At 37.1% G+C, this 25,042-nt stretch overlaps 4 protein-coding genes across 4 annotated transcripts; 3 read left to right on the plus strand and 1 right to left on the minus strand.

The window, feature by feature from the left end:
• The first annotated feature begins 393 nt into the window (after nucleotides 1–393).
• LOC125231800 (ATP-dependent RNA helicase DHH1-like) lies at nucleotides 394–2,967 on the plus strand. The gene is made up of 3 exons (XM_048137380.1): nucleotides 394–670; nucleotides 744–914; nucleotides 1,152–2,967. The coding sequence occupies exons 1-3, from the start codon at nucleotides 490–492 to the stop codon at nucleotides 2,876–2,878; spliced, it is 2,079 nt and encodes a 692-aa protein (XP_047993337.1). The 5' UTR covers nucleotides 394–489; the 3' UTR covers nucleotides 2,879–2,967.
• Nucleotides 2,963–13,335, minus strand: LOC125231801 (protein disulfide-isomerase TMX3). Its single transcript, XM_048137381.1, has 9 exons — nucleotides 13,146–13,335; nucleotides 12,529–12,778; nucleotides 12,213–12,396; nucleotides 11,733–11,877; nucleotides 9,449–9,668; nucleotides 8,699–8,915; nucleotides 8,084–8,276; nucleotides 4,659–4,681; nucleotides 2,963–4,327 (listed from the first exon to the last, which is right to left on the minus strand). The coding sequence occupies exons 1-8, from the start codon at nucleotides 13,183–13,185 to the stop codon at nucleotides 4,659–4,661; spliced, it is 1,272 nt and encodes a 423-aa protein (XP_047993338.1). The 5' UTR covers nucleotides 13,186–13,335; the 3' UTR covers nucleotides 2,963–4,327.
• A 231-nt stretch (nucleotides 13,336–13,566) lies between these two features.
• On the plus strand, nucleotides 13,567–19,746 carry LOC125231802. The gene is made up of 6 exons (XM_048137382.1): nucleotides 13,567–14,118; nucleotides 14,583–14,729; nucleotides 15,386–15,457; nucleotides 15,857–15,936; nucleotides 17,061–17,144; nucleotides 19,628–19,746. Exons 1-4 carry the CDS (start codon nucleotides 13,965–13,967, stop codon nucleotides 15,901–15,903), a joined length of 420 nt encoding a protein of 139 aa, XP_047993339.1. The 5' UTR covers nucleotides 13,567–13,964; the 3' UTR covers nucleotides 15,904–15,936; nucleotides 17,061–17,144; nucleotides 19,628–19,746.
• On the plus strand, nucleotides 17,130–23,311 carry LOC125231987. The gene is made up of 4 exons (XM_048137594.1): nucleotides 17,130–17,144; nucleotides 19,742–19,852; nucleotides 21,163–21,229; nucleotides 21,871–23,311. The coding sequence occupies exons 1-4, from the start codon at nucleotides 17,130–17,132 to the stop codon at nucleotides 22,065–22,067; spliced, it is 390 nt and encodes a 129-aa protein (XP_047993551.1). The 3' UTR covers nucleotides 22,068–23,311.
• Nucleotides 23,312–25,042: the final 1,731 nt, after the last annotated feature.

The following is a 25,042-nucleotide window of genomic DNA, read 5'->3' on the forward strand; positions in this document are numbered from 1 at the left end:
AGTTCAGAAACGCTAGCAAGAATATAATAGCTTGGCTTCGTTTGAGTGGACAAGCAGATTTTTGAACGTTTAAAGCTTTGTGTAGACAAATAAGATGGAAGAAGAAAAATAAATATTTATTTTTGGTCTGCTGTTTTACGGGTATTCGTTTAAGCTTCTACCAAGTGAAAATTGAACACTTGTTTTGCTTAAGAAATATACTTGCGATATTTTCAATAATTTCCTGTATTTTTGCAAATCACAGAAACTTGATGTCAAAGAATGACAGATGTATAACAAGTCTTATACACGGTACCCATTCCCTAATAGTTTTTTTTAATGGCAACAGTCTGTAACCACTGTCATCTTGACATTCGCGATATGACAAGACATCAGTGACAGCAACCAACAAACTACACACAACGGCGGCGTTTTCCTTTTCTCCATCCGGCGAATTGATTTGTATTTATAAACTACAATAGAATCAATAGTAACAGTGAACTATCCAGGATGGTGCTGGGCCACAATGTATCTCAGGGACTGAGAACGCAGGACGTTAAAATAACCCAGGATATAACATTCGAAACAATGCTTTTAAGCATCAGTACTTTGGAAGGTTTAAAAAACTCTGGTTTCCATAAACCTTCACCAATTCAACTTCATGGCATACCATTAGGAAAATGTGGATTCGGTAAATATACCCTAGACATGATTTCATTTAACTCAAGCTAAACTTTGGTACACCTGAATAATATTATTTTCAGATTTACTATTAGAAGCTAAATCAGGAACCGGCAAAACTGCAGTATTCACAGTAATAGCTCTGGAAAAAATAGATCTAAATAATGGCCTGCAAGCAATCATTCTGGCACCAACAAGAGAAATTGCTGCCCAAATTTGTGATGTGATAAAGCAAATTGGAGGACAATACATAGGTAAAGTATTTTCTTTAACAGGTTAGCTATGTTACTTTTATATAGAGCCAAGTGGATGTGTTCTTATATTATTATATAGGTATTATAATTTTGTTTTATTATGTGTATATTTTCATTTTAATTAGAAGGTCACTGCCATTTAGATAAAAATACCATTTTTAAGATATTACAAATAATATCTTCCATCACTAGAATCTATCAAAAATAATAATATTAATTTATGTTCTTGTTTTAAAGGTCTCACAATAGAAGTTGTTATGGGTGGCCTACCAGTCAAAGAAGACATCATGAAATTCAAAAAGAAAGTCCACATAGTAGTTGGCAGCCCCGGAAGATTGCATCACCTCATTAGAGATAGCCACATTGATGTATCTGCTGTCAGACTTTTAGTCTTGGATGAAGCAGACAAACTAATGGAAAAAAGTTTTAGGCCAGACATTGAATGTATATTTTCTGCTTTACCACTACAGAAACAAATTATATTCAGCAGTGCAACATTCCCAGAAGAGTCTAAAGCTTTCATTAATGAATATGTAAAAGTTTCCCAGCATGTTTGTCCGGACAGTAATAGTGTTCTATTAGGAATTTCACAGAGAGTGACCACAGTCAAACATAATGCAAATATCATTAGACAAACACAGCATAGATTTGAAGAACTCCTTAACATACTTTCAAAGAGAGAGTTCAAACAATGTCTTATCTTTTGCAACTACCAAGCAAGGGTAACAGATGTATACAAAATGTTAAAGAAGGCTAAATGGCCAGCAGAGAAGCTGTATGGCCAACAAGAGCAGTTGGATCGCTTAGAAGCATTGAAAACTTTGCAGGAATATAAATGCAGGATTTTGATAGCTACAGATCTAGCAGCCAGAGGTCTTGACTCTTCTCATGTAGACCTGGTTGTTAACTTTGAGATGCCACATGATTGGCAGACTTATTTACACAGGATAGGCAGAGCTGGCAGATTTGGGGCGTATGGCCTAGCTGTCACTATTGTTACTGACCAGGAAGAAACAAAATTCAAGGAGTTATTAAACTCTATGCATTTCCAATTAGACATAAGGAACTTTTGGAATGATGAAAAGTTTGAATATAATGATGATGAACCCACAACACCTGTAGGAATGCCTTTGGAACACACCATGAGCTTGTTGAATATAGATGATGAAACACCCAACGAGGACAGTTACAGTGAAATATGGAATACATTAGTAGGTGAACCATTATGTAGCAGTAATGACATAGAACCTTTTGATATGCTATGCTCATCATTTATGGAAACAAAAGATACAGTAGAAACTTTTACAGACCTGTTAGATTCATTTAAAAACAATCTTGATGAAAATATTGATGATATGAATGAATACCATTGTCTTACTCAGAAAATATCAATTGCAAAATATAAACAACATACAAAACAAAATAATTTCCTTGCAAACAACCATGTAAAAACAGAATTGGAATTTGAAGTAGTTCCATCAGAAGAAATCACTCAAAATGATATTGAACCTAAATCTGATGTAACTAGATGGAAATCAAATAACAGGAACAAAAAATTAGAAACCCCAACAAAAAAATCCCATCCCAAAAATGTTAAACATGTCTATTTAAAGGAACAAAAATTAGAAAGCTCACAAAGTAAAGCATGCCCAAAACGCGAGAGATATGTATTTCCAGGGGATAAGAAAAGAAATAATTCACAAAGGAAATCTTATCCCCAAAACGAGCATGCTTCTCCCGAAGAAAGTGATGACAATGGATATAACACAGCCTCCTATGATTTTAAGAAGTCTCAATGTTATTCATCACATAGTTACAACTATTCTAAACATTCGTACAAGTCAAGAAGTCACAATGAATATCAATATCTTCCTGATGAATATGTTCAATGGTACAACACTTTAAAATTAAGAACACAACAAATTGAAATGGCTGTATATTTAAATGAAATATCACAACTGTAGTAGTCTGTAATGCATTAAAAAACGAACCAAGATTAATAAAACAATTATATTTGTGTATATTTGTAGATAAGTAAAACAATTATATTTGTAAAGAATTCTTTATTAATTACAATTTGAATCTAGTTTGTTGTTGTTTTAATATAAACATACATCGAACACATCACACCTGATAAGAAATGCAAATGAGGCAGAGACATATTTGAAGAGGGTTTTTGAAATCAATACACAGGGTATCCTTAACTTTTATTTCACTACACTAAGTATGCAAATAAAATTATATTAAGGATTGTGTAAAAACTTGTATTAACGTCAAGAGTAGGAGTAATAAAAAAAAACTAAGGTGAACTCAAACCATTTCAAAACTTATTGCAACAGCAAAAGGTCTACCTGGGTCGTCAACACATTCCAGGTTAACCAGGTTTGAACCACGATTTTTGAACTTCACACATATAAAGTGTTTTAGACTGTAACAATAGTATCACTTGCTTGTTTTTTTTTTAGGTAATGGCACTTTTCAAGAAATTGATGGTTCTGAAAAAAACTGATTTCTTAACTTTTTAGAGTATTGTTTAGGTAAGTGGAGACAAGTCTTCGAAATTATATTATGTTCTTTAAAAAGACAACTTATGACTAGGTACAAATGAGCCACTGTTACTTACATCAAATTTAAAATTAGCATATTATATTCACGAGGTATCTATTCAATTATACCTCATTTACTTTCAAATTTAATATGTAATTGGCAACATGAATAATTCTTATGGACAAATACCTACACAACGAAATATTTTTAGTTTTTTAATGACGCTTTATTTTATTTCACTGAAAGTATCCTTATATTTACAAAAAACAGTTGAATATAATAATATTCAGGATTGTAGAAAAACAAGTTTTAGTAATTAAAGAAACCAATTTTCATATATCAATATGTATAATGTATAAAATAGTATTAATTAGACTGCCTATGGGGAGGAGCGTCAGGAGCCTTAGAGATTTTGGTAGGATGGTAATTTCTGGTTGGTAATAAAATTCATTTGTCACCAAAATACCAAATTAAGTAAAGTGAATTTAAAAAAAGTGGTAAAACATAATACATGATTGCATGAAAATCTCTTACATGTCTAAATAAAACTTAATGACACATCAAAAACATAGCCACATGATAAATAAATAATACTCATTTACAATACAACACCTGTATACATCTATCATTAAAAATACTTTGGTACAACGTAAAGTCACAAGTATTATGACGTGAAACTACTTCATATTATTTCTATTGACACAGTTAATTTATTTTACTATAAAATTACGGATTAAAAACGAGATCTTTATGACATTATCCCGCCAGGAAATCGTAAATGTCAAGAAAACATCAATCTTGAATTGGACGTGTCCACACAAATAAATATATTCTAGATACGCGAAGGTATTAGAAGTAGCCACTATCTAGTCCACAGAACTTTATTTATATAGAAGAAACAAGTTCATCTATTTGTATAGGGGCCGAGCGTGTCAAATTTTGTACTGAAGTTGTTTCTTGCCTGTAATTTTAAATATGTCTCAGGCTCTTGATTGTTCATAATTTTTGTGTTGTTGCAATTGAATATCACGTAACGAGGCATTTTTTATGTTTTGATTGAGTTCAACTTACAAAAATTGACGCCCGAAAGCTGCAAGCTGCGATTAAAGACGGACAACTCAGTGGATTTCACTGAGTTCATTTGACACGCTAAGTAGATACGTTTGCTTGATCTATGGTACATATGACATCTGTGATCTAGTCCTTCTTTTCATGAGTGTCTGAAACAAAAAATATAGGTACATTTTAATTATTATTATTCACATGTTTGCTGCATAAGGTTAGATTTTAATAAAAAATACTGTATGTTTATAATTTATTGAAATTAATTTCCATAGAGTACCTAGTCTGTTAATATTTTTGATGAATACTTTTGCATGTTAAATTGTATCTTGTTTTTTAATGCATGTTTATTTTTATTATTTTATTTATTGATTCAAAAAATTTACACAGCATTACAGCGGACTAATACACTGTGAAATTGATAACAGACAGTATTTATACAACTAGGTACATAATACAATCTAAAAAGGTAAAAAAAAAAGAAAAACACAGATAAACTAATACAAGACAGAAGATTCACGTTTATCCATCATCTCACAAAACCTCATACATTCTTTACACAGATCCAACCAACCACTTGCAAATACATCACATTCCGGTGCGGTTAATTAAAATGTTTTGAAAAGAAGTGGCCCGCCGAGTTTCTTGCCGGTCCCATAGTGGATACCCTCCCCACCCCCTCCAACTGAGGGGGACTGAAATCTTCTCGAGGCTGAGGCGTAGGGTTAGAGCCGGCGTAGCTTTATTTGACGTTTATATACGCATTATAATATGCCTACTTGGAAAATAAATATTTCATTTCATATTTATTTATTTGTGAATGTGTTTAGTAAAACCTCCCACTTTGTCGATCGCTATAAAGCCGCTTTGAAAGTAATATAATACAGAGATACAAGCAAATCTCGTCTTTATGGTAAGCGACAAAGTAGGACGTTTTACTAAACACACACACACACTTGAACTTTATGGCAAATAAACTTAATGTACATAATTTTTAAGAAAAAAAAACCGCCGCCTTTGGGGTTCTGGTGAAAGCTACTTGCGAATGTTTGATTATGTAGAAATGTGTAGGTATTTTTAAAACTCCTTTTAATACTTTAAAATCTTTAAATACTTTAATTATTTGATGGCAACACAAATGAATATACGTATACCGTTAAGGTTTGAGGAGTTTCCTCAACAATTCCTCATGAATCCGATTATAAGAAATCGAAGCTTGACAAAATTTTACTTGAAAACTCAATATTCTTAACAAACGTAACTAAATAAATGTCACTGTTCTGAACTTAAATACATGCTATTCTTATAAAAATAGCAAAGTCACTATAAGTGTGCCGTTCAGATTTAAGGAGTTCCGATCTGATCTTCATCAGCAGTTCCACTGCACCAAATGTCACTGTTCTGGACGTAAGTGCATGCTGTTCTTACATAAATACCAAAGTCACTATAAGTGTGCCGTTCAGATTTGAGGAGTTCGGTTCTGACCATCATCAGTAGTTCCACTTCACCAAATGTCACTGTTCTGGACGTAAGCGCATGTTGTTCTTATAAAAATACCAAAGTCACTATAACTGTGCCGTTCAGATTTGAGGAGTTTGGTTCTGACCACCATCAGCAGTTCCACTGCACCAAATGTCACTGTTCTGGGCGTAAGTGCATGCTGTTCTTATAAAAATACCAAAGTCACTATAAGTGTGCCGTTCAGATTTGAGGAGTTCGGTTCTGACCATCATCAGAAGTTCCACTGCACCAAATGTGACTGTTCTGGACGTAAGTGCATGCTGTTCTTATAAAAATACCAAAGTCACTATAAGTGTGCCGTTCAGATTTGAGGAGTTCGGTTCTGACCATCATCAGCAGTTCCACTGCACCAAATGTCACTGTTCTGGACGTAAGTGCATGCTGTTCTTATAAAAATACCAAAGTCACTATAAGCGTGCCGTTCAGATTTGAGGAGTTCGGTTCTGACCATCATCAGCAGTTCCACTGCACCAAATGTCACTGTTCTGGACGTAAGTGCATGCTGTTCTTATAAAAATACCAAAGTCACTATAAGCGTGCCAAAGCGTGTAAAAATACCAAAGTCACTATCACCATATGTGTGCCTTTCAGATTTGAGGAGTTCCCTCGATTTCAACAGGATCCCATCATCAGAACTGGGTTCTGAGAAAAATGGGACCAATCTGTATGCATATACATTCAATCAAAAAAAAAATTTCAAAATCGGTCCAGTAACGACGGAGATATCGTGGAACAGACATAATATATATATATATATATACAGACGACTTGAAAACCATCTTCCTTGAGAGTTTTGAGGCGGCGGTTAAAAAGGCGAACTAAGCCCCATCAGCCATTCTCTACCAGACAATTTTTGGGCAAAGCAGAGAAGATTGTAAGTCGATTGTACATCCCATACATTAAAATGCGACCGCCTAAGCGGCAAGCCACACACAGGCGACGCACGTCGTAAGACGCGGAACGGACGCCCGCGCCGCACCGCCCGAGTGTAATTGCGGGCGTGGCGCCGCGTTGCTTGAGGCGCGTCTTACGTCTTTCCTATACAAAATGTACTGAGGAGACGTTTTTTAAATTACACTCTCGCGGCGCGGGCGTCCGTTCCGTGTCTTACGACGTGCGTCGTCTGTGTATGGCTTGCCGCTAGAAGCGTGCAAAAAGTAGATGGCGCCACTAAAAATGCCTTGTTGCCATTCGAGCCGTCTACGAGTATAATCGATGCCAACAAGGCATTTATTAGTGGCGCCATCTACCTTTTGCACGCTTTTAGGTGGTCGCATTTTAATATGTGGGATGGTATAATCTTCTGATATTTAATCAATGGCGAAAGGAAGCCGAGCGGCAGCCCGAACACCAGCGCCGTCAGCACGTGGTTGCCACGCCAGATGCTGGCCAGCGCGCTGCGGGCTCGAATAGCTGTCTCCTCCAGTCTGCATGTCTAGCTAGTAGTGAGAGCATACCTGGCTCCTCCTCCTCCGCGTCCAGGATGTCGGCGCAGCACACCGAGTAGCAGATGAGCGAGAGGAAGCCGAGCGGCAGCCCGAACACCAGCGCCGTCAGCACGGGGTTGCCGCGCCACATGCTGGCCAGCGCGCTGCGGGCTCGAATAGCTGTCTCCTCCAGTCTGCATGTCTAGCTAGCAGTGAGAGCATACCTGGCTCCTCCTCCTCCGCGTCCAGGATGTCGGCGCAGCACACCGAGTAGCAGATGAGCGAGAGGAAGCCGAGCGGCAGCCCGAACACCAGCGCCGTCAGCACGGGGTTGCCGCGCCACATGCTGGCCAGCGCGCTGCGGGCTCGAATAGCTGTCTCCTCCAGTCTGCATGTCTAGCTAGCAGTGAGAGCATACCTGGCTCCTCCTCCTCCGCGTCCAGGATGTCGGCGCAGCACACCGAGTAGCAGATGAGCGAGAGGAAGCCGAGCGGCAGCCCGAACACCAGCGCCGTCAGCACGGGGTTGCCGCGCCACATGCTGGCCAGCGCGCTGCGGGCTCGAATAGCTGTCTCCTCCAGTCTGCATGTCTAGCTAGCAGTGAGAGCATACCTGGCTCCTCCTCCTCCGCGTCCAGGATGTCGGCGCAGCACACCGAGTAGCAGATGAGCGAGAGGAAGCCGAGCGGCAGCCCGAACACCAGCGCCGTCAGCACGGGGTTGCCGCGCCACATGCTGGACAGCGTGCTGCGGGCTTCGAACAACGCGCGGTAGACGCGCACCAACCAGCTGTTGCCTCCGTAAGTCTGTGAAACAAAACATACCTATATGAATTCATGTTTTAATATTATAAAGCGATGTAAAACTCTGTCTACTCTTGGGCTTGAGGTTCACTCTACTCTCAGTGCCATTATAGAGACTTTGAATTAGGTAAATGCCATTCCCAGGAAAACGACTGTGCCAACTCCCAACGCCGATTTGCAAATGAATTTATAAATATTATAATTGCATTTCGCATATTATAATATCGATTTGCAAATCGGCGTTGGGCGTTGTACTTGATGTTATACTTAGGCCAAATGAATTTGAACCACGTGCAATTATTGTCGATGTTGATTGTTGTTATTATAATATAGATTGTAAATGACTTTAAAGAAAATTAAAATTAGTTTGACTCAAGTAGGTACACGCTAGCACATGATATTCACATCAACGAGGTAATACTTACCGGTGCCAGCTGATTATGTATCTGATCGAGGAACACGAGCACAGCCTCAGGAGTCATCAGCACTGGGTCGTCGTCGGGCATGTGGTGGTGGCTGGTTGTGGAGTTGAGCACGAGCAGGTGCGGCGCCGTCAGTTCGGACATGGCGATGGAGTTGGCCAGCTCGAGGGACCCCATCCAGCCGAATTGGAAACGGGAGTGGAGTGTCTTCTTCTTTTTCCTGTAATCATATTTAATTTATTAGGTAGTTGCGTTGGGATAGGTTAAGCTCGAAAATTTCTGTTCGGAAAATGATCGGAACGTCGGTAAATTCCAGGGTTGATGACTCGTTCTAAAATAACGGGTTAAGGATGAATATTGAATATGCAAGTCTTCTCGTAAGCACATCAATAGGGGCGAGGCGATACTCACAGACTGAGATTGTTGAGCAATTTAAGGTTCTAGCTAAACTGGTTGTATTGTACAATACTTAGGCTTTGTCAAACTGGATATGAAGCAAAGACGGTAGGTATATGGGGGGTTTTAATGGGTAGAGTGGGGTAGTGGGAGTCCGCCTACCCAATCACTCGAGTCACCTAATCGGTGGGGTATGTAATCTACCCTAAATACCTACCGAGGAGCATCATCGAGAGTATTCGAGAGCTCGCGCTGGCGACCGGTGCAGGCAGGATACTGCTCTGATTTAATAATGGTTGAGTTACCCATCTTAATTTTAGTCAGTAAATCCAATAAAATGAACAAAGGTCAACTTACTTAATGATGCCTTCCACCATGTCCTTGAAGTCCCTTTCAGTTTGGCTTATCTCGCTCAGCTTATTCTCAGAGACCACAGCGATGACGATATATTTCTCCGTGTCCATGAGGTGATGGATGTTGGACCTGGTGATTTTAGGGAAGAAACCGAATCGTTCTGCGTTGATCCATTTGTCTAAGGTCGTGTTTAAGGCTTCTGGGTCTTCTATCACTGGGTGAGCTAAAAAGTGACCATACGAAATAATTAGAACCTACTGAAACTCTGATAGCTTAGTAGTCATTTTTAGAATTCCGTAGTCAACTAGGAACCCTTATAGTTTTGCCATGTCTGACCAGAAAGCTGAAATTTGGTACCAATATGTATATCAATCACGTTGACAAAGTGGTAAAAAATGTTTTTCTACTCCCGAACTGTTATTTGTCATTTACAGGTTCGTGCATAGATCTTTAAAACCCTACATAAAAGTCTATTGCCCAAAGCCAGCTACAGCCGGCTTCCCGCGATAGGTATTTAAAAATGAATAGGGGTTTACGGAAATGATTTTTTGATGTTGTTAATATTTTCGGAAATAATCGTAACAAAAGGTAAAAAAAAATGTGTCCCCCGCCTCTAACTTTTAACCATAAGTTTAAAAAAATATGAAAAATATCACAAAAGTAGAACTTTCTAAAGACTTTCTAGGAAAATTATTTTGAACTTGATAGGTTGAATAGTTTTTGAGAAAAATACGGGAAACTACGGAACCTTACACTGAGCGTGGCCCGACACGCTCTTGGTCGTTTTTTTTTGAATATAGGATTTCATAAATGGTATACTCGTAATGTAGGTTACGCGTAGCATAATCGCAAAAGGCGCAAATCGATTAGGGCGAAAACGGAACATATTGCGATTACGAACCATAGCAGACTTACGAAAATTAAAATTAATCAATCTAAATACACAATTTTAATCTCAATTAAACTGTAAATTCATAATATGTGTCACTTTATCCGCAAATGAAAGCATTTAATGCCTGATAACGTAACTTTGTATTATTTTCACCTTTAAAAAATAATCCATACTATTACTATACTAATATTATAAATGCGAAAGTAACTCTGTCTGTCTGTCTGTCTGTCTGTTACGCTTTCCCGCTTAAACCACGCAGCCGATTTTGATGAAATTTGGAACAGACAATCTTTAGACCCTGAGACAAAACATAGGCTACTTTTTATTTCGAAAAAAAGGGATGAAGGGGTTGAAAAAGAGGTTGAAAGTTTGTATGGGATTTCTTAATTTTAAAAGATAAAACCATGAAACTTTATATTTTAGCACTTGATAAGAAATCATTAAACATATATTTAAAGTCACATACAGGTCAAACGCGATTAATTAACATTATTTTTACCTTTAAAATAAACATGGTGGGAAATAAACATTAACTAAAAGCGGGTAGATTATATTTATTTGTCTACCCCGAACATTTATATAAATTAATATCGGGTAGTTTTGTGTTGTTTACATCTCCGGTCACATTTTGCTGGGACGTCAGTCTTCCGCGACCACGGCCAGTGCAACCTGGCCGAAACGTTGGGAAAAAAGGTAAAAATAATGTTAATTAATCGCGTTCGACCTGTATGTGACTTTAAATATGTGTACAAAGCGCGAGAACTTAAAGTGTTATATCATTAAACATCTTGATAAGGGATAGGGATAGGAATAGCGATAGGGATAGCGATAGGGATAGCGATAGGGAAAGCGATAGGGATAGCTATAGGGATAGCGATAGCGATAGCGTTAGCGATAGCGTTAGCGATAGCGATAGCGATACGGATACGGATATGGGTATCGTTAGAGGGATACGGATAATTGGTCGGCGGTCTCTTACAATCAATGTGCTCTAAGACGATCGTTGTTTGCTTGCTTGAAGATTACGTTTGCGATAAGTATAAGCAAAATGTAAAAAATTGTAAGGGATAATAGAAAAAAGTACTTTTTACCCACCGATCATAGTGTCGAAATACGGGCTATGTGGGATGTTTATAAAGGTTTCCCCAGCGTATATAGAATTACCTACGCTGTGGTCGATGTGTAATATTTCTATAATCATTGCAAGCAAAAGTATTACGTGCAATCGAAATAATCGCAGATAAATATACCTACAGAGAAACCTACGGTCCCTACGGATCCAAATGAAAATCTTAATGAATACTTTTATTACGCGGGCGAAGCCGCGGGTAAAAGCTAGTTAACTTATAAACTTCAGTTTTTGATTGATTCTTAATGAAAATAAAATACGCTTACCATCAAAGAAATATGCTTCATCTTCTTTGTAACAGAACACAGCAGAGTCATTTGGCGGGCTGATTTCGTTCTTGACTGTCTCGTGGGACATGGCGTAAAACCAACTGTGGGGCTGGTACTTATCAGCATGTCTAATAAAAATTTCCTAAAAAAAATGACATGGTAAATAACTTGAGAAATCTTTGGAAACAGCTGCAGGAGTGTCTGCACTTGATGTTGCATCTATTGCGTTATCTATCGTTTTTTATTAGTATTAAAGAAATATACACACAGAAAGATACAATTTTTAGACAATTTTTTAAGTCCATTTTGAATCTGACATTGGTATTGGATTGGGCAATGTGAACAAACTTTTGAGCAATCTTCACAAATGCAAGGCCATATGCCATCCAGCCCATACACCAGAGTGGCATGGTGATCATTGTTATGGACCTACAAATTGACAAATGAAGCATATAGGAACATGTTTATAATATTTACCCATAATGGTCCCTGCTGTTTCCCGACAAACCCAAAGAACACAGAATGTTGCTCTTTAAGATATCCCAAGCTATCGGCTTGGGTAAGCCTCTGAACTGCCGGCTGTGACATGCGCACCGCATAGTTCACCATGTCCTCCTTCAACCGCTCACCATTGTACTCGTGGTGCTGGGAGCCCTTGATGCTGTAAGTATAAAATACTTTTCATAACTGTGACTTTTTGGCACATATTTTAAAAGGTATGAAACAACTAATATACATACATACAACTAATTTAGTTTGATAAGGAAGCAAAATTATTCAAATTTACACTTACAACAGTATGGTTGGATAGGCTCGAACTTTGAAATGTGTGGCCACTGCAGGGAACCTTGTGCAGTCAACCTTAGCCACTTTAATCTGGCTGCTGTAGAGAGACTGCGCAACATGGGCCCAGATAGGCTCAATGCGGCGGCAGTGTGCACACCATGGTGCATAGAACTTGACAAACCACATGCCCTCATTGCTGATGTCTATGAATCTGTCACTCAGCTCTAACACTCTTGAGCAAGATACTCCATAAAGAGCTGAAAATTAAATAGGCATATGTGCAAGCAGTTTTTTTATAGATTTCTAGTCACACTAAATTAGATGTTATCTAACTAAAGTATTATTTGCTTGTGCAGTATGAGGCAAACACTACAAATTCGAAGATAACGCAATTATCAATTATTTTTTTACTAATACATACATTTACCGGCTGTTCTATGTCACAAATCCCAATCTCAATAAACTAACTATACAAAAATAATACATATGTAAAATGATTAAGCATAGTTAAACAATGTGCAGATTTAAGTGATAGGTTATTTAAATGTAAAATTTAACAACGAACAAGCAAACATCATTGAGGAGCAATAGTGTTTTTTATTCAAATTGATACAAAATACTAACCTGTGAAAACTAACAAACAAAGCCTAATTAAATTACACATTTCAAATAAATTTATCTTTGTAGAGCAAAGATATAAGTAAAATATATAATTTAGAATATTTTGTACTCTTAGTTAATACTAGTTTATTTAATATTAGCCTAATAAGCTTAAAATCAATACACTATAAACTTTAGATCAGCATACTACGGGAGTATACCTGTCAAAGTGTGTTTTTACCAAGTTTTTACATCCCTGTTGACCCTTTTGTATAAAACAATAAGGTCAAAATTCGAATGTCGATGAGGCCCATTCTGCACTATGACAGCTGTCAATTTCATGTAAAGTGTGTTCCACCTACTCATAAAAACGTCGGAAGAACGAATCATATTATAAGCTAATGAAATAAAAATATAAGGAAATGTTGTATATTACTAACACGGGCGTTCATCTACGAAGAACGAAATGTGGCCATAGCGATGACCTTGAGGTAGTAGAGAATTTCGATATTGACGTTTACAAAGCCTTTTCCTATTGGTTCTCCTCACCGCTTGTCACTCAGGACGTCAAAAGTGTCAAATATCTCGCCGTTATAATTTTCATCATTACAAGTGTTTGCGTTGATTAATTTCCGTACCTTTATTTCTCCGTAATAATTGTGATATTCAGTGCTACTTGGCATTTTGATCTTCAAAATGCTTCGCAAGTGCTGTATACCCGGCTGTGATAGCAGTAATAAACGAAAAGACGTTATGCTGCACAAAATGCCAGCAGCCAGTGAAAAAGTGACAATGTGGTGTATAAATCAGCAGTTTTCAACATGTTGGAAAGTTTGACATCAAATGAAATCGGCAAACTGTACGTTTGCCACAAACACTTCGAAGCCAGATATGTCTCTTCGAAGTTGCGCTTACGGCCTAACACGTGTCCAACATTATTTACCTACTGAAGAAGAAATCACCACGGGAACACCGGCTCCCCCTCCGGTTGAACGAGGTAGGTAGTACTTATACATCGTATGTAACATCGCACGTGGTATATACGCCGCATTTTTAAAATTGAATCAAATTCATGTCCAGTCAGTGTATTTATAAAATGTTTCCAATAGGATAAGATTGCGTTAACTGAGTGGTGTTTTGGCCTAGTGGAGAGTGTTCCAGGTTCAAATTCTAGAGAGAACTTTCATGGGTCTCATAGTCATGGATATTGATTCCTGAGTAATGGGTGTTTCCTATGTATTTCAGTAGTACTATTTTTTTAATGTCAAGTTATTATTGTCTAAGTACCTACCACAAAGGCCTTAATTGAGCTTAGCTGATTGTGTAGCCTAGTATGTAATATTCAGGCAGAAAAATATTTAGGTAATTTGCTTTGGTGTAAATAATTTTGAATAAATGGTATATATTTCTATAGTCAAATTGTTGTGTTATCACAATATACAATTGGGCCTTTTTTACCAGGATTCATTGAACTTGAAATGAGGAACTCTGACCACTCGTATGCAAGGAGATGTCATATTGACCACACTTATGCCATGAGCGCACCAACAAATAATTCAGATGATGCTGCTGTTTTACCACCATACATCACAACTGGAGCTGATTCAGGTAATTTCATAATATGTAATTTCCATTTAATGTCATGTCTCATGTCATGTGTTTATGCTTCAAAAAGTGACTGCAAATCTGTTTTTGTATTTCCATCTCGGAAACATTGGCAGGCTATTTCTTTTCCCGATGACATACAAGGGGGCAAAGTTGTTGTTGTTTAACCACATGCCAATATTGATACCCGAGCAAGCTAAATATTCCAATATTTAACTGTGAGTGTAGCAAGTGGTTGAGAATGTAGAATCTTGAGTGTTGCGAGGATTTCAAGGCACGAAGGTTAAACAAATTTTGCCACTGAGTGAAAAACAACATTTTCTCCCAAACTAACAAGGAGAAAATATTGACTGTAGAACAACAAACCAGATCAAATCCATAAATTTATCATACATTTGGGATTCATAATCATCATATAAATGTCTATTCAACCTGCAGTTTACCTGCTAGCTGTGGGCACCAAGTTAAAATCTGTATGAAATTATTTTGCATTCTTGCAACTTTCTCATCAGTTTTTGCCTTTACAAATTGGTGTAGTGAACATACAATTGTTAGTGATCTACCAGACTTCATAGAAACTTAGAAAGCGTCCATATCCCATTTAATTACCTATTAACTTTAAATAATTTATTCATGTAGGTATTATTTTACGTTTTCAGGTGGAGTTACACTGGAACATATTACATCGAGTGTAGAACTGTCTATTGAGCCATCATCCTGTCTTAATTCAGGTAAATACTACAAATAATTTGTTCAGGTGTACAAACATAATTTATATTAAGTATATTGATTTCTTGATCTATCCAATAGAATAAGCTATTAGCCAAGTCCATTCAGAGATCGGCCTCAAATTTCTTCGCGTGGAAAACGTGGAGTGTAGAGTGTGTAGGGCTAGCCGCTCGGTGCCTATTTTTCGGCATGCTCAAAGGGGCAGTGTTTGGTTATTAGATTTAGATTAGATTTCTTTATTTCATGATAAAAATTACACTATAAATTTGTTACATGCCAAAGTTATGTTTATCTTCTCATCATGATCGTCAAAAATATTAATATTATATATTGGTTATTCATAATTTAGTTATTATAAATTTACTTAGATTATAAAGATATTTTATATTTATCATTTTCAGAGCGCGTCCAATCCAGCTCAAGTCAAGCCTGCTCGTCGCGGCTGTGAAGTCATCGTTTGAGCCAACTTCACCACAAACAGGTAGCAATAACATACATTGGATAATCGAAGTAAAGGGCTACTTTTCTAGTACTATATCAATGAGGCATACACGGCTCGCCCGTAACAATAAGAAATCCACTTATGCCGAGTTAGCGAAAGTGACAAGTTATTGTAGAAAAGGACTAATTTCATTTTGGAATCAAAGCGGAATCGAGCCTCGTCGAATCGCATTTAAAATGTATGAGGACTCGATTCGACGCGGCTCGATTCTGCCATAGTGGACGCCGCAGAGGGAGGGTGGAAAAATTACAATGTAGGTACATACAAGAAATATTAAGACCATGACCATAAATAATATACATTTTTAAGGCAGGTTCACACACTTTAAATTCATCATGTACGCGATATAATCCATCTCCATACTTTTATTTCATAATATTATTAAGTAAAAAAAAATATTTTTTCAATTTGTAGAGGTTAACAATGCTCATAACTAATTCAAATCGATAGTACAAGTAGTTCTCGAGATATTTGGTAATGTGACAGACTACAGAGTCGCACCATAAGGGTTCCTTTTGCGCCTTTTTGGTACGGAACCCTAAAAATGGCCTCTAATCAACATTCAATAAGGTCTCTCAGTTGTGATGGATGAAATATATTTTTCACCACGAGGCTCTCTTGATTCTTCGAAACCAGACAGCACAATTGAATTTTATCCACAAGAGTGCAAAGTAATGTCATACAAATTTTAATTTGATGTCTTACTCTGGCTGGTATAATTTATGTACCTATAAATGATGATTTTGAATTATAGATATTGATTAATCAATTTGATGGATTTGACTTTGTTTCATGTTTTACTGTTGTTCGTGTTGGTGTGGTGAAAAACTTTGTGTTTCACTGGGTGGCAAAGTTTGATTAACCTTCGTGCCTTGAATTTGAAGCCGGTTCAAAATTTGAATCTTTCGCTTGCTCGGGTAACAATATTGGCACGTGCGGTTTAAACAACAACTTCGGCCCCTTGTAAAACAAATAAATGTTAATTGCTTTAGTAATATAGCAAGCAATACTATTTACGAAGTCTATAACATCTAATGACCCCACAGGTCCGTGTTTATCGTAATTAAGTATGTAATTAAACCAAATATGTTTATAATTTTCAGTGGTGGACTCATCAAAGTCTAATGTGGCTCAGGCTTGCGTCACAACTCCGGGGCCATCCGTCAATTACAATGACCTTCCTAAAGGTATACTATATTCAATAAAGGCTTTTCATTTCAAAGCCAATCCAATTCTCATTAGTTTAAAAAATACCTCTATAAAGGAAATGAATATGAGCGTAAAGTGCCTCGGCGGACTGCTATGATTTCTATGTACATTACTTAAGGTTTTATAATACCTTAAAGCAAGTTGAAGCAAGAAATTAGTTTATTGATCAAGGTTTAAAAAAAAAAATTTTTGATTTTTTTTACTCCCATACACGCTTGTTAAAACGAATCGCTGACAAACTCCAGAGAAACGTGCATGTACTTCATAAACACTGGCCACTAACAAAAATTAAAAAAATATATATATGAATATGTTTTTTTATAAAAAAAAGTCACAAATTGCGAAAAAATTGTCTTATACAATTTGTATGAAATAAAAAATATGGGTGTTTTTCTGATGCCAATCGATTCCATTCCTATTCAGTATCAATAGTTTCTTAGGGCTCAACTTCCGGTAATATACTAAAAAGCCGCAAATTGTACAAAACTTTTGCACATTTTCCCCATAGTATATCTACAATAATCTACAAAAATTAAACTATTTTTTACAAACAGTTTTTTTGATGCCAATCGATTCCATTCTTATCCAGTATCAATACATGCTTTGCACTAAAAACCCACAAATCAATGGACACATTTTCCATACATTTTGTTATAGGGTAAATGTGGAAAAAGTTTTTTTCAATTTGTGGCTTTTTAGTACATTACCGAAAGTTGAGCTCAAAGAAACTTTCGACTAGTTTCGACACTGAATAGAAATGGAATCGATTGGCATCAGAAAAACACAATGTAAAAAAAAAGTATAAGAAAAGTTTTTCGCAATTTGTGACTTTTTTTATAAAAAAACATATTCATGTATAATATATTAAGTTTTATTAGTGGCCAGTGTTTATGACGAACGTGCACGTTTCTCTGGAGTTTGTCAGCGATTCGTTTTAACAAGCGTGTATGGGAGCAGGGCCGGATTAAGGGTAGAGCGAGTGGAGCGGCCGCTCTAGGCGCCGAATGATAAGGGGGCGCCAAAATCGTCATTGCGTGGGCGCACAAATAAATAGCCCAGAATGGCGAGAGGAGCCGGAAATCAATTTTATTCAGCTATTGAAAGTCTAGATTTGTGATTCATATTATCTGAAAAGTAGCACCATGTACAACATTCAATAGGGGGGAGCTGTTGCTATTAGGGCGCAGTGAAAGATGTTCCTAGACGAACCACATTGCTGCGAGGCCGAACGACAAAGTCAAAGTTACGGCGCTATTCAAACGCTCAGTGTTTATCCACAGTCCAAAGCGGAGTTCCTCCAAAAACCATTAAGGCGCAAAACGTCTCAGAGGCGCAATTTTGTACGAGTCAATGGAGCGTAATCGTGATGCTGAACGAACTTCTAAGCACTAGGAAACCGAATATGGACCCCCCCCCCCCCTTTACCCTTTACTTTAATAGAAAAAAAATTTCGCGCTCGCTACGCTCGCGTTTACTATTTCTATATAGTGCCAGTACATGTGATATATTTTAGTTAAATACTTAGTCAAATGGTTGTGACTTGTGAGGTGTCAGACGGACACAGCGAATCTATAAGGATGGCCTTTTGGCTTCGGACCCCAAAAAATTTTAAACAAGGGGGCGCCAAAAGTATATCTCGCTCGACCCTGATCGAGTGCGCGGGCCGGCGCTGTATGGGAGTAAAATGTATTGTGATCTATTCAATTAAAAAAATACCTTGTTCTACCACAGATATAATTAAGTATTTATATTCATTTGATAGCTTATTAAAGAGGCTTACTTTGATGAAAAATCTGGAGGTGTCGCTTGCATGACAACACATTAAAAAAAACATTTTTTTTTTAAGTTTTTTTTTTAAGTTTTTGTATGGCAATATAACATAAAATTAATATAATTTTATAATGACAGATGTGGATATAAATCATATGCGAGCCTTTATATTCTTCTGGTTTCGCACGTAATATAAAATTTATTATTTTCAATAACCTGTGTGTGTGATGATGATGACGGGTTCAATGTGTAATCCATTTTAAAAATATTGTGAACTTGCTGTGTTGTTTTCATCATCAATATCTTCCTTGCATTATCCCGGCTTCTTGCCGCGGTTCGTGGTTGCCTAACTAATCTCCCACAAAGTAATAAAAAGCTGGGATCCGCTTGTCAATTTATTCTTGGATATTGGCGGTTTACAAAAAGTCGCTTTCTAGTCCAACTCAGAACTGAGGCTAGGTACCCTAGGCCTTATTGAAATTGGACCAGTTTCCTCACGATGTTTATCTTCACCGGAAATCAACTGGTCCACATCAAATGTTATATCGGCCATACGGTAGCCATCTCCAAACCGGGGTTGGAACCGGCAGCCGCCGCGATTGAACGTCGCTTGCTCTTATTGCTAGGTAACTTACTGTTTTATCAAAGTAAGATTTATAATTTATATTAATAGCTTTTTTTATATTTCCAGACGACACTATGCACTTAAATGGCCAAAGTCTTAGTGTAGTGTATGACCCGCCACATTTAATCAAAGGAGTGAGGAATAACTTCTTGACGAAGAATATTATAATGGACATCGAAGTGGCAAGACTTGGTGGACGTGTACCGCACGGACTGCCGCCACGCGCAAGCTCGCCTGCTGCGCAAGCTCAACGACGAGCACATACTCCCGGACAAAATCAAGAAAATGAAGGTATACCTACTTATTTTCTACATGATAAAGGACAAAGCAAACTTGTTATTTATCTCTCTTTTTTGCTATTACTTATTTCAGATTAAAGAAATAAAACGCTAAAAAGAACGATCCATTAGTATTTCTAGCTTTCACCCCATTTAATAAATCTACTCAATTACTTAAGTATGTTCACCTACATTCAATAGTATTTTATATTATCGTGATATAATACAAAGTTTTTCAGTCGTGTACCATGTTTAGGCCACGAAGCTTGCTGAGTGTTCTAATAGTAGGTACGGTACGTGAGTAAAAAGCTTATTGCTATTATTTACTAGCTTATGCTCGCGTTAAATTCGAAAATTGTGGAATATTCCAGTACTACAGTCAAATTTTTCCCGAATTTATCCATTTTTATGGTTTTCTCCTCATCTAGCACATACTCTCCTACGACGTCATTGTGGGATTGGGGTCCCGGTAATGTACTACAGTCAAATTTGACGTACGTTTCGTCGTTCATGAAAATGCAACGAGATTTATTCTTTAGCAACATTTTATACAACTTTCCGCACCATTTTTTGGATCGCAATTTGTTATGTGCACTTCTCTTCTGCATTTTCTGCTTCTTATAAGTCTTTATATATATATATTTTTATATTTTGAACGGTACCTACGCGAATGCCTACTTTTTTTACAATTTGGTGAACCGATAGATAATTTTACGATTTTAACAACTGTCTAACTTTATCCTCGACTTGAAGATTTGCCGAACCGCTTCTACGCCTAGATTTTGGTAAATCCTCAAGCTTATGATGCTCTTCAAATTTTGTAACGATTTGGAACACCGCTGATTTTGAAAAATTGTACCATATTTGCGATTTTTTGCAGAGAACACTTTCCAGTACACCATTTGTGCAAGATTACTTTGCGATCGTTCAAAGTAGTACGCTGCATCGTAAAATATAATTAACTATGGAAAAATAACTATGTAGCGATCGACGTTGATAGCTTTTCTAATGTCGTCACCGTCAACTGTTTATCAATTATTTTTAAATTACAAATTTTAAAGATGTTTTAGTGTGTCCGCTTAGTAAATTGAACAGTTCTTACACACTTTCCCATTTATAATATTAGTATGGATTTACTAGAACTAGAAGCCATACTTTTTGCACGTTCGAAGGCGGTCGCATTTTAATGTATATCTTCTTATATTTAATCTATGGTTTCAGAGTAAAATCAATGAAATTATATCGATCTTTTCCCCCGTTTATTCCCGTTAGACAGGACGATATAATATTTATTTATTTATATTTACTATTGTCTTGTTACAGGTGAAAAACTGTGTGCGTGTTTTCAGTCAAACCATGGCAGCAGCTTTATCCTACACAGCTTCATTTTGTGAGTATCTATCTATTTGGAATGTCTATCAATGACCATAATACTTAATTATATTTCTACTAAGCAGATTTCTTGTGACTTAGGACCAGCGCAGTTTCATTACAATGTGTAACATAATCAGAAGGAATCCTGCATAGCGGGCATTTATTTTTGTGTTTCTATTAGTACTTGAGTGATGAATACAGTATTTTATTCGTTCAAGTTACGTTGTCGCCGAGCCCTCATAATCCTTATAATCATCATATTATAACCAGCCAATTTTTGCAATTTTAAATTTGGACTTTTACTCCTATAACAGTTCAAAACTTGAATTTAATTTGTACTTGTGTAAGTACAAATTACTTAAAAGGACTTAAGAGGTTAAGCAATGAGATAAGATAGGGATAAGTACGCCTGTGTAGTAATGTAGTAACTGTGTGTGTTTTTGTACAATAAAGAGTCACTACTGCATACATACATACATACATACAATCACGTCTGTATCCCATAAAGGGGTAGGCAGAACACACGAAACTACTAAAGTTTCAGTGCCACTCTTGGCAAATAAGGGTTGAAAGAAAACGAAACTGTGACATTGCAGTGACAGGTTGCCAGCCTCTCGCCTACGCCACAATTTAACGACGTTTGTAATATTTTTCCAGCGCACTACGCGGACGGCACGCCTGTGAACGCTACGCTGTACAAAACGGCAGAGCTGGTGGCCTTCCTCGATGACCTGTTCGACAGCATCAACGGCGCCAGCACCCACCAAAAGCATACAAAGGGAAAGCAATTGCGGACTGCCGTAACTGAAAACTCAAAACAACGATTTCTGGATGAAGACGATAGAATTCCGTGATATCAACGGAAAATTGACAAAAGTTCCGACGTTGAAAAATTGGTTGACAACTTTAAAAAGCTACCAAAGGCTGTGGCAGGTCATGAACGAAAAAAACATCAAGATAATGCGCCCGCGGTATTTTAATTCCGACGCAATAGAATTTGTTTTCGGAAGAGTGCGGGCTTGCAACGCCAGAAATAACGACCCTCCATGCTTTTGAGTGTACTTTTAAGTCACTAATAGTGACTAATTTAATAAAAATTCACCAAAATACATTTAATTGTGAGGAAGACTGTGCTGAGGAAGTTATTAAAATTCAGTAGTTGTTTGCGCACACTGAAGAAGACAATGCAATGATCGAGGATAGTACCATATCGGTTGATTCAGCGTCTTCATCATTATCAACCTTCACCGATCGTGAAGACGGCGCAGAACAAGTAATCGTGCAAGCCACACGGGAGCGTCTGGATGTACACTCACGGGCATATACCGCGGGATGGGTCACAAGAATAGTATTAAAAATATTGAAATGATTGAATGATTGTGAGAAAGACTTAACAACGGAAGAAACGGATATCCAAAAGCGAATACAATGTAAAAAGAATAAATTGACCTATCCCTCGGAACATGCTGTGAGGTTTTTTGGGAACATTGTAGACGAATCGAATGAATATTTGGAACAATACCCATAAAGCAAACATCAAAAAACAAATTACTCAAGTTGTACTTTCCAAATATTCATTCGATTTTGTCAAATGCGAAATGCAGCGTGTTTTAGCAGGGCAGACGTTTATATCTGTATCTCTGACATTGTCGATCTTCAACTGGTGCATTACTATAAATAAAATTTTAAAAGGTACTGATGTGTCACGACTGACCATTAAAAACTTGTCTCAAATGCAAGCACAGGCTTTCAGAAAATATAAAAGAAGGTTTAGAAATAAATGATAGTGTTTATATGTGGTGTTTTCATTTCAGAAGTTGTTTAAGTTTATCTGGAAGTATTCTGGATGAACTTAAATAGCTTTCCCCTTTGAAAGTAACCTGATCATGAAATTTGAGCAGAATTGAACTTTGAATTTCCCGCTTTCTGGTGAGCAAACAATTCAAATTTCATGATGGTTCCCGCCATTTTCTTTAAAAAAAAAAATAAACGTCAGTATCGACATAGCACGACCACAGATACTTAACGACTAAAGTTCAAGTATGGAAGATGTTTGTCTGATACGTAGTATCTTCTTAGTAGTTTGTGATTACTAATTATAAGGCTTCCCACAGACAGTCTTAAAAATTCATAATCTTAAAAAAAACTTGTATGCAATCTGACAGTTCAAATCTGTCAGTGTCTTGTCAGTGTCAGTTTGAACTGTCAGATTGCATACAAGTTTTTTTTAAGATTATGAATTTTTAAGACTGTTTGTGGGAAGCCTAACATATTAGTAACTGACACTGAGTTTGGCTTCCCACAGACAGTCTTAAAAATTCATAATCTTAAAAAAAACTTGTATGCAATCTGACAGTTCAAACTGACACTGACAAGACACTGACAGATCTGTCAGTGTCAATTGCATACAATTTTTTTTTAAGATTATGAATTTTTAAGACTGTCTGTGGGAAGCCTTTAATAGAAATCAAAGATCTTTACAGGGGACAGCTTAATCACATTTTTTGCCATACGAAATTGAACCTTATCACTGAAACAGAAAGTCGATTGTATCAGACTAGCGAAAACGGTCCACATGAGAGGGCATTGTTTGGGCTGGTGTCCCTCTCGCACGTGTTGCCAGTGTTAATGAGGTTACCATAGTAGTAGTATTTGTATCTGTATATTATCTGACTTTATAACTTCTTATATTATTTTAGTGTTATATTCAAACTAGGGTTTCGATATATTTCAAAGAATTGGAAAATAATTATAATGTAATTATTTTGATGTCAATAAATCAAAGATTTGTATAATTAAAAAATACCTTCAATTGCGTTTTAGTAGATTTGGTAGTAACTTTGAAAATTGACTGGTATCCCCAATGTATGACAGTGATGACGTCACTGAATAATGTTGACATTGTCAGTAAGTGCGAGAGGGACACCAGCCCAAACAATGACCTCTCATGTGGACACACTTTTTGACCTAACTCCACAATCTAGTTTAATAATTCTAAATCTATGATAGAAATATATATAAAAAAATTGGTTGTCTGTAAAGTCGGTTTACGGACGGTAGTTTAACGTGATAACGTCAAACATTACAGTAGTATAGACAGGGGCGGTCAGAGTATAGCAAAAGGGGCCCGATTCTGGGACTTTTTTCACGTTTTTTTATTTATTTATTAAAAATACACAAAAGTTAACAGTATTTCACCAAAGCACTTATGTGGTAATATAATTATGTACATGTTAAATTGACATAAATAAAAGCAAACACACTTAAAAGTTAAACTATGGTTATTACATTAATCACCTAAGGAGTGTAGAGTCTATGAACCTTAAGAGTTTTCTGTAAAACACACCAACACTATCAGCAAATATGTCAATATCGTCTGTCTCCAACATGATGCGGTTAAGAGCAGCTCGGGCTCGAGCGGTGCGCCGGCCGCCGCGAACAGCGCCGCCGCCGCCGCGCCGGCACCGCGCCCGGCCCGGCATGCCAACCACCACATTCGCTCTTGGCACTTGCAGCCCCATTCTCTCAAGCAAGGATGCGTCATCTACTCTATGGTGAAACAGTTGGCGGTAATGCATAATATGCAGCAGTTTCCGTCTGGTTTCTAGAGTTTGAAGACCAACCATTCCTGTTACGAATAGAGATGGATACATATATGGGTAATATCCGTACAGTCGTTTGTAAATGTGCCTACAGAACTTCCTCTGCACTCTTTCTAGCATAGTGTTTTGTTCTTATTAGAAAGATTGCATTAAAATAAGCATCTTTTATAAATTAAAGTTTTTTTTTAAAACCTACTAATTTAGGAGTTAGAGTGGTGCAAAGTTGC

This window comes from Leguminivora glycinivorella, chromosome 12 (assembly GCF_023078275.1).
Source record: "Leguminivora glycinivorella isolate SPB_JAAS2020 chromosome 12, LegGlyc_1.1, whole genome shotgun sequence".
NCBI lineage: Eukaryota > Metazoa > Arthropoda > Insecta > Lepidoptera > Tortricidae > Leguminivora > Leguminivora glycinivorella.

Coding starts and splice junctions, on each gene's coding strand:
- LOC125231987 (XM_048137594.1), top strand. Junction 19,853..21,162: donor ACAAAATCAAGAAAATGAAG/GTATACCTACTT, acceptor GTCTTGTTACAG/GTGAAAAACTGTGTGCGTGT. Junction 21,230..21,870: donor ATCCTACACAGCTTCATTTT/GTGAGTATCTAT, acceptor ATATTTTTCCAG/CGCACTACGCGGACGGCACG.
- LOC125231802 (XM_048137382.1), top strand. CDS start 13,965: ATGAAATCGGCAAACTGTACGTTTGCCACAAACACTTCGAAGCCAGAT. Junction 14,730..15,385: donor CACAACTGGAGCTGATTCAG/GTAATTTCATAA, acceptor TTACGTTTTCAG/GTGGAGTTACACTGGAACAT. Junction 15,458..15,856: donor ATCATCCTGTCTTAATTCAG/GTAAATACTACA, acceptor TATCATTTTCAG/AGCGCGTCCAATCCAGCTCA.
- LOC125231801 (XM_048137381.1), bottom strand. CDS start 13,185: ATGTGTAATTTAATTAGGCTTTGTTTGTTAGTTTTCACAG. Junction 9,669..11,732: donor TGAAGCATATTTCTTTGATG/GTAAGCGTATTT, acceptor GTCACTTTTTAG/CTCACCCAGTGATAGAAGAC. Junction 8,916..9,448: donor ATGGTGGAAGGCATCATTAA/GTAAGTTGACCT, acceptor ATATGATTACAG/GAAAAAGAAGAAGACACTCC.
- LOC125231800 (XM_048137380.1), top strand. CDS start 490: ATGGTGCTGGGCCACAATGTATCTCAGGGACTGAGAACGCAGGACGTT. Junction 671..743: donor ATTAGGAAAATGTGGATTCG/GTAAATATACCC, acceptor TATTATTTTCAG/ATTTACTATTAGAAGCTAAA. Junction 915..1,151: donor AATTGGAGGACAATACATAG/GTAAAGTATTTT, acceptor CTTGTTTTAAAG/GTCTCACAATAGAAGTTGTT.